The sequence below is a fragment of the Bombyx mori genome, chromosome 9 (genome assembly GCF_030269925.1).
Source record: "Bombyx mori chromosome 9, ASM3026992v2".
Taxonomy (NCBI): domain Eukaryota; kingdom Metazoa; phylum Arthropoda; class Insecta; order Lepidoptera; family Bombycidae; genus Bombyx; species Bombyx mori.
In genome coordinates this window covers 675,305-684,464 of record NC_085115.1, presented here as the reverse complement: position 1 = coordinate 684,464, position 9,160 = coordinate 675,305, and the positions used below count along the sequence as shown (strand labels likewise).

At 48.7% G+C, this 9,160-nt stretch overlaps 1 protein-coding gene across 3 annotated transcripts in view; it reads left to right on the top strand.

Moving 5' to 3' along the window:
- Positions 1-1,669: 1,669 nt before the first annotated feature.
- LOC101735409 (uncharacterized) overlaps positions 1,670-9,160 on the top strand; it is a 53,612-nt gene continuing 46,121 nt past the window's right edge. For all 3 annotated transcript variants that reach the window (XM_021353272.3, XM_021353271.3, XM_062669994.1), the window contains exon 1: positions 1,670-1,885. In XM_021353272.3, coding sequence (XP_021208947.1) covers positions 1,708-1,885 — 178 coding nt within the window. In that variant the 5' untranslated portion in view covers positions 1,670-1,707. The remainder of the gene's footprint in view (positions 1,886-9,160) is intronic.

The window sequence follows — 9,160 nt, the reverse complement described above, 5'->3', positions numbered from 1 at the left end:
CATCCTGTATATCAATGACATGCTGTCTATTGATGGCATGCATTGCTATGCGGATGACAGCACGGGGGATGCGCGATATATCGGCCATCAGAGTCTCTCTCGGAGCGCGGTGCAAGAGAGACGATCTAAACTTGTGTCTGAAGTGGAGAACTCTCTGAGGCGAGTCTCCGAATGGGGTGAATTGAACTTGGTTCAATTCAACCCGATAAAGACACAAGTTTGCGCGTTCACTGCGAAGAAGGACCCCTTTGTCATGGCGCCGCAATTCCAAGGAGTATCCCTGCAACCTTCCGAGAGTATTGGGATACTTGGGGTCGAGATTTCGAGCGATGTCCAGTTTCGGAGTCATCTGGAAGGCAAAGCCAAGTTGGCGTCCAAAATGCTGGGAGTCCTCAACAGAGCGAAGCGGTACTTCACGCCTGGACAAAGGCTTTTGCTTTATAAAGCACAAGTCCGGCCTCGCGTGGAGTACTGCTCCCATCTCTGGGCCGGGGCTCCCAAATACCAGCTTCTTCCATTTGACTCCATACAGAGGAGGGCCGTTCGGATTGTCGATAATCCCATTCTCACGGATCGTTTGGAGCCTCTGGGTCTGCGGAGGGACTTCGGTTCCCTCTGCATTTTGTACCGTATGTTCCATGGGGAGTGCTCTGAGGAATTGTTCGAGATGATACCGGCATCTCGTTTTTACCATCGCACCGCCCGCCACCGGAGTAGAGTTCATCCATACTACCTGGAGCCACTGCGGTCATCCACAGTGCGTTTCCAGAGGTCTTTTTTGCCACGTACCATCCGGCTATGGAATGAGCTCCCCTCCACGGTGTTTCCCGAGCGCTATGACATGTCCTTCTTCAAACGAGGCTTGTGGAGAGTATTAAACGGTAGGCAGCGGCTTGGCTCTGCCCCTGGCATTGCTGAAGTCCATGGGCGACGGTAACCACTCACCATCAGGTGGGCCGTATGCTCGTCTGCCTACAAGGGCAATAAAAAAAAAAAAAAAAAAAAAAAAAAAAGTACGTAATTCATTAGAAAAATTGGTACCCGCCTGAGATTCGAACACCGGTACATTCGGCTCAACACGAATGCACCGGATGTCTTATCCTTTAGGTCACGACGACTTCAATGTTTTATGTGAAGCGTGCTCACGAATGAATACTGTTAAACTGTTGACGATTGGCAAACGGTTGTCGACGAAGACTTCCTCTTTTTGTGATAGGTGCTGTCATAATACTTACGAATGGATCAAGGCACAAAAAATGAATAATAGGTACCTACATAACCTACATAACGTACATGTGTTTATTTCGTATGATTTTGATTTAAAAGTTTCAAACGAAGCATTATACATTGAAGATTAATATAAAATATATTTTTAAATGAATTGTTGTCTTTCATTTCGAGTTTGGCGTCTCAAGATATTGTTGGACACACTTTAGTGCTTTACGTTTAATATTTACGGTTGTTTCGTTCAAAGGATGTTGACAAAGTTGTAATAATTTACAAATAATCGAAGCTCATTTAGTAATGTAAGAGGCGAGCAGGAGGGTACGATCAGAGCACTTGGACTGTGAGACGAGACGCAGCGTCAGGGATGGGATGTATCAGTAACGGCGTGGTCGTCGTGCGCATGCGCGGGACGAAGGCGGCGCGGACGAGGCGGTGCGCCGGCGCAGGGCGGGCGGCGGTCAGTCCGCGCGCGCCCTCAGCATGGCTCGGTGGCCGGTCATTCTGGCGGCAGTGTTGCTGCTCGCCGCCGCCGCCGCGAGGAAGTCGCCCTCCGCGCCCGCGCCCCCGCCCCCGCGACACGAGCCCCGCATCGAGGAGGTCACAGCCAAGCAGCTCGACCGGGTACTGGCCGAAAAGGACTTCGTCGCGGTCTACTGGTGTAAGTGGCTGGCTCGCGGCCAGAACGTCATTATGCAATATGCCCACGGAGACAATAAAACTTGACCCGGCCGCTGCGCTCGCCGGCGCCGCCTAAAATGGTTCCGAGGCTCGTTTTCCCCCGGCCCGAGGTCGGGGCGCCTACGCTCGCGCCGTGAGCCGCTGAAATAAACTCTGTTGCGTGATATCGGAGTTCTGAGTGTTTTCATTTGTCGCCGCGCCGAGACCGAGTCTGACTCCCGGCTGAGGTGTCGCATTCCTCGCGAGGAGCCGTGGAGCGGCGTCGGCGCTCTGAGCGCGTCGCCCGACACCTGCAACATTACAATTTTGGCTCGACTCGAACTATCATCTCTAGGACGTTCCTACTAAAATTATTTAATCTTTATTAAACACAATACATACGGCTCTTAAAAATTATGTCCTAAATGTATAAGTACTCATGTCAAGACTTTTATGTCTCTGTTAAAATGCAAATAATAATTTGAGTCTTTACAAGCAATGCATATAATAGTTGCATTTACAATGTAAACAAACAATCTCGCAAAACAGTTTCATTTACCACTGGAATAATTAAAAATGATAATAGTAAATCGAAGAAGTTAATCTATTTAAAAAAAAACTTAATACACAGACAGTCACAGGATTGATCCTAAACACATTTTGTTACGATTGCCTTAAAATTTTGAGACTTCAGATTCCTTGAAGCATATTGTTCTATTTCCGAGAGCGCGTGGAGTACTCGTACTGCAAAATACTTTAGCGTTACAATTCGTCAGCCTTGATAGCATTGTCGTCATAAAACGCTTTCTACTCAAACAAAAATAGTCCCCGATCGCCTGGTAACTTAGTGTTCGAGAAATACTCACGAAAATTAACCCAGCTACAAATGTTTCTATTGGATAACATCCAAAGCCACGATATCTGCCTTTAATACAAAGAATAATTAAAAATTTAGGTAATTTCAATGGATTTTCTTAATAGCAGCAAAAACATAACTTTCCTTTGCTGAGTGAATGTCGAAATAGTTTATTATTAGTAGGTAATCAATGTCAATATTAGTATAATGTTTGACGCACTCATGCTCTGCTGATATAAACATACATTTATAACGGTCGCCCCGTCCTTTAAACCGAAACGCATTACTGCTTCCCGGTAGAAATAGGCAGTGTGTAGGCTCACAAGGCGCCCTTCCACCAGTACCAATGTGTCTCGCTTCGAATTAAGTTTTAAAAAGAAGCATTCCTTGTCAGATTAACCTAAAATTCCCAACAATATTAGCATTGCTAGGTGTCTCGCAGATTCCTACACCTACATTTATTTAAATTACAAATATGTGCTAAATATTCGAGCGCTGGATTCAAGATTTACGCCGCGTTACTTCTCAAGATGAACAGCATCTGATCGCATAAATTCCTAGAGATATACAACGGGAAAAAATAGACCAAAATGTGGTCCAAAGAACAACTTCATAACATTCTGAATTCGTAGGCAATAATTTCTAGTAATTGTTTTGTCCTCAAAACAAGAGAAAGTTATTGCTGCCACATGAAAAATTTGTACAGTGTCCAAGTAGATCGCTTAAGTCCCACATGATTGAACTCCTAAATGATATCCTGATTCCAAATACAGGCTCTATGTATTGTGTTCAATTTCTGTTAATTGAACAAAGCCCCCGAGAAGTTTGAAAACTACAAAACCTTATTGAAATAGTTCAATTCATTTAGAACTGCCCTGTGCTTGGACCGAAGCGCCCGTGCCGTGGCACTGACCTATTCGTATTTATACGATTAGGTATGCCGTGTTTATCTCACACATGCACTATTTGTTGAGAGTTGGAAATTGACTGATGGTAGGTAAACGTCTATGGAAGCTTCCTTTATTTTCTTATAGCATAGTTGGCTGGACGAGCTCACAGCCTACCTGATGTTAAGTGGTTACCGGAGCCCATAGACATCTATAACGTAAATGCCGCCGCCCAATTTGAGATATGAGTCCTAAGGTCTCAGTATAGTTACAACGGCTGCCCCACTTTTAATCCTAAACGCATTACTGCTTTACAGCTGAAATAGGCAGAGTGGTGTCACCAACCCGTGGAAACTCACAAAAGGTCTTACCATCAGCTCAGCAGTTCAAGTTTATTTGAGTTTCGCATTTAAAAAAAATCATACATCTATTTTATTTAACAAATAAAGATCAGACGGCGTAAACTATACTATTATTGGCAACAAAGTAGATAATTAAAATTTCTAAAATGAATTCGTATAAAATTTATTACCATTCTGTAATCTGAGATTTTATTTAATTTATTCAGTGGCGTCGTGCTCTTTCGTATGAATTCTTGCTGGTATACTTTCACCTCTGTTCTTTTATTTTTATTTTATTGCGTAAACTTGTGACTGTTTACGGCTGAGCTGATGGTAAGTGATTACCGGCGCCAATGGATATCAGATCGCGAATCCTGTCGCCTGCCTTGAGACATGAGGTCTAAGTCTCATTTGTATACTACAACAGTTGTCCCACCCTTCAAACCGGAACCTATGAGAACTTACTTCGCTTCCGAAATAGGCAGAATGGTGGTCGGTACCTACTCGTGTGGGATTACAATCCTCCCTACCAGTAGTAAATGCTGATATGCGATCTCAGTACGGTGGTATTATACCCAGAGAACGCCGATGTCTATATTCTGGTGAATCCATTTTTCTGACCTGCGGGATGAGATGGGGTGATGCTATTCTAAGCCAAAACTAAACAGCCGTAATATTTGTCGTTTGAATGATGACATTCAAAGCAGTGGAAAACAAAAGAATCTTTGTTATTTCTATTTGGAATCCAGAGTTTGGATGCACTTGTTTGTTTCTTCTCCGTCTTGTGTATTTTTCCGGTAGGTACACAGAATCCAGAAGGATCGGATATCCCAGTTTCTGCTTTTTTTTATTGCTTAGATGGGTGGACGAGCTCATAGCCCACCTGGTATTAAGTATTTACTGGAGCCCATAGACATCTACAACGTAAATGCTCCACCCACCTTGAGATATAAGTTCTAAGGTCTCAAGTATAGTTACAACGGCTGCCTCACCCTTCAAGCCGAAACGCATTACTGCTTCACGGCAGAAATAGGCGGGGTGTTGGTACCTACGCGCGCGGACTCGCAAGAGGTCCTACCACCAGTAAAATGTCCGACATCCGTGAAAACATTTGTTTTGTACTGACGTTTCGTTGGTAGTTCGAATAAACTGAAAAATATTTTAAGCGTAAACAGAAAGCTACATAGCTACTATACATCCTCAAACACAGTTACAGTTCGACACGGAACGCATTCTTTCAGCACCGGTCATCGTTCTCGTCGAACCCGTCGCTTGCGACGAAGGGCTCGACGAGTAAATTAACCCTTAGGCATAGCCCACGGAGTTTCTCGCCGGATGTTCTCAGTGGGTCGCGTTTCCGATCCGGTGGTAGATTCTGCGAAGCACGACTCTTGCTAGGGTTCGTGTTAGCAACGTCGCCAGGTTCGAGCCCCGTGAGCTTACCTACTAGTTAAGGCGACGCTGATATAGCCTCTCAAGGCTATCAGCTTAGATAGTAAAATCATTCCGATAGAGGCACCCGTCACGTGCGGACGTGCTCATCGTCCACTCGATCGCCCGGTCTTTGTTCGCCCGGCTTTTGTTAGCCCGGCCATTGTTCGCGCGGCCTGTGTTTGTGGTACATCTGCCGACTAAGTGCTCTTTCTGGAAGTTTTTATTTGTTTTGTTTCCTTTTGTTGTTTTTGTGTTCGTGGTACATCTGCCGACAAAGTGGTTTCCTGCAAGTATTTATTTGTTTTGTTTCTTTTCGTAATTTCTGTTTTGTTGTGCTTTTTCTTTGTCCTGTAGTAATCGCGCCGCATTGCCACCTGTGTTCAAGAGAACCGCTCAGGTCCGAGAAGTTGGGGCCTCGCAAGGCGAGTGTTTTCAAGACCCGGGGCCGCCCCACCTGGGTACTCAGCGATCATGGACGCTGTATTCGCGGAATTCCTCCGACTTCGCCACCCACAGCTCGCCTCGGAGTTTTTGGCCTTCAAGGCCAATCACACTGCGAGCCCTCTCGAGGACTCCGCCGCGCTCGCTGCTCCTGCGTCGCCTGTACCTGCGTGCAGAGCTTCTGCATTGAGCACCGCAGCCTCTGTCGTGCCTGCCGCTCCCGTGTCGCCTATACTGGCGAGAAAAGCTGCTGCGTCGTCCGCCGTGACCATCGTTTCAGCTGAGCGATCATCCGCGGCCTCCGTCGCGCCCTCTAAAACACCTACACTTGCTCGTAGGTCGCCTGCACCCGCCTCCTCGTGCTCCGACTCTGACTCGGACATGGAGGTCGACCTCGCCCCCGCCTCATCGACGGATGGATTCACCCTGGTACAGAAGGGTAAGAAGCGTGCCGCGGAGTCTCGAGCTCCCGCGGCCGCTAAAATTAGCAAAGCCGTGAACGCGTCGCGCCCCCGCCCTCAGACTCCCGTTGCGCCCCCAGCCCGTGCCACTCCGTCGCCGCGTCCGGTGGCACAAAATAAAACCCAGACCCCTCCCCCGGTTATCCTTCAGGAGAAGGCAGCTTGGGATCGAGTTTGCCTGGCCCTTAAGGCCAAAAATATAAATTTCACGAATGCCCGTAACCTCGCGAACGGCATTCAAATTAAGATTCAAACACCCGACGACCATAGGGCCCTCTCTTCTTACCTCCGTAAGGAGCGTATAAGTTTCCATACGTATACGCTCCAGGAGGAGCGCGAACTCCGCGTTGTAATACGCGGAATCCCTAAAGAGTTAGATGTAGAGCTCGTAAAAGCCGACCTGTTAGAACAAGGCCTACCAGTGAATTCTGTGCACCGTATGCACACCGGTCGCGGTAGGGAGCCATATAATATGGTTCTAGTCGCTCTCCAGCCTACCCCCGAGGGTAAGAAAATCTTTAACACACAGACCGTCTGTAGGCTCTCTGGTATCGCTGTCGAAGCCCCCCATAAAAAAGGCACTCCTAGCCAGTGCCATAACTGTCAATTGTACGGGCACTCTTCCCGTAACTGTCACGCGCGCCCCCGATGTGTTAAGTGTTTGGGCGATCACGCCACGGCCCTCTGCGCTCGCGACCAAAAAACCGCGACGGAACCGCCTAGCTGCGTCCTGTGTCGAACACAGGGTCACCCCGCGAATTACCGTGGTTGCCCCCGAGCCCCTAAAATAAATCGCCGCGTCGCCCGCCAAAACCGCCTCCGAGCTTCCGGCCCAGACATCAAAGCCTCGGCACCTTCTGCGTCGCAGGCTAAGCCAGCGTTCGTTCCGGCGGCGGTGCCCAGTGTCTCGGCCTGGGCAAAACCGCTGCCGTACACGAACACGGCTACAACTCCCTCCTCCGCGATTCGTCCCGCCCCCGCGACTCGTCCCTCTCCCGCGACTTGCCCTCCGACCGCGTCCGACAATCTCGCTTTAGCGATCGACTTCTTTCAGTCGATCAACTTTGAGCGCGTTAACGCTTTGGGCGACGCCATTCGCGCTGCCTCCACTGCACAACACTTTATCGCCGTTGTGCAGGAATACGCCGACGTATACGCGTCATTAAATACGTACGTCCTCCCCTCACTCCGCCGGTAATCAATGGCGTATATAAGTAGAATAAAGCCCCTATCCGTAACGATAGGATTTTTTAACGCTTACGGTCTCGCAAATCAACGTGATCAGGTTTCTGACTTTTTGCGTGACCACCAAATTGATATCTTTTTAGTGCAGGAGACCCTACTTAAGCCCGCGCGCCGTGACCCTAAAATCGCGAACTATAACATGGTCAGGAACGACAGGCTCTCTGCCCGTGGTGGTGGTACCGTCATTTACTATAGAAGAGCCCTGCATTGCGTCCCGCTCGATCCTCCCGCGCTCGCTAATATCGAAGAATCAGTGTGCCGAATCTCACTGACGGGACACGCGCCGATCGTTATCGCGTCCGTTTATCTTCCACCGGATAAGATCGTTCTAAGCAGTGATATCGAGGCGCTGCTCGGTATGGGGAGCTCTGTCATTCTGGCGGGCGACCTAAATTGTAAACACATCAGGTGGAACTCACACACCACAACCCCGAATGGCAGGCGGCTTGACGCGTTAGTCGATGATCTCGCCTTCGATATCGTCGCTCCGCTAACCCCGACTCACTACCCGCTAAATATCGCGCATCGCCCGGATATACTCGACATAGCGTTATTAAAAAACGTAACTCTGCGCTTACACTCGATCGAAGTAGTTTCAGAGTTAGATTCAGACCACCGTCCCGTCGTTATGAAGCTCGGTCGCGCTCCCGATTCCGTTCCCGTCACGAGGACTGTGGTGGATTGGCACACGCTGGGCATCAGCCTGGCTGAATCTGATCCACCATCGCTCCCGTTTAACCCGGACTCTATCCCGTCTCCTCAGGATACCGCTGAAGCCATAGACATCTTAACGTCACACATCACCTCGACATTAGATAGGTCATCGAAACAAGTTATAGCGGAGGAATTCCTTCACCGCTTCAAATTGTCCGACGATATTAGGGAACTCCTTAGAGCTAAGAACGCCTCGATACGCGCCTACGACAGGTATCCTACCGCGGAAAATCGTATTCGAATGCGTGCCCTACAACGCGACGTAAAGTCTCGCATCGCCGAAGTCCGAGATGCCAGATGGTCTGATTTCTTAGAAGGACTCGCGCCCTCCCAAAGGTCTTACTACCGCTTAGCTCGTACTCTCAAATCGGATACGGTAGTAACTATGCCCCCCCTCGTAGGCCCCTCAGGCCGACTCGCGGCGTTTGATGATGACGAAAAAGCAGAGCTGCTGGCCGATACATTGCAAACCCAGTGCACACCCAGCACTCAATCCGTGGACCCTGTTCATGTAGAATTAGTAGACAGTGAGGTAGAACGCAGAGCCTCCTTGCCACCCTCTGATGCGTTACCACCCGTCACCCCGATGGAAGTTAAAGACTTGATCAAAGACCTACGTCCTCGCAAGGCTCCCGGTTCCGACGGTATATCCAACCGCGTTATTAAACTTCTACCCGTCCAACTCATCGTGATGTTGGCATCTATTTTCAATGCCGCTATGGCGAACTGTATCTTTCCCGCGGTGTGGAAAGAAGCGGACGTTATCGGCATACATAAACCCGGTAAACCAAAAAATCATCCGACGAGCTACCGCCCGATTAGCCTCCTCATGTCTCTAGGCAAACTGTACGAGCGTCTGCTCTACAAACGCCTCAGAGACTTCGTCTCATCCAAGGG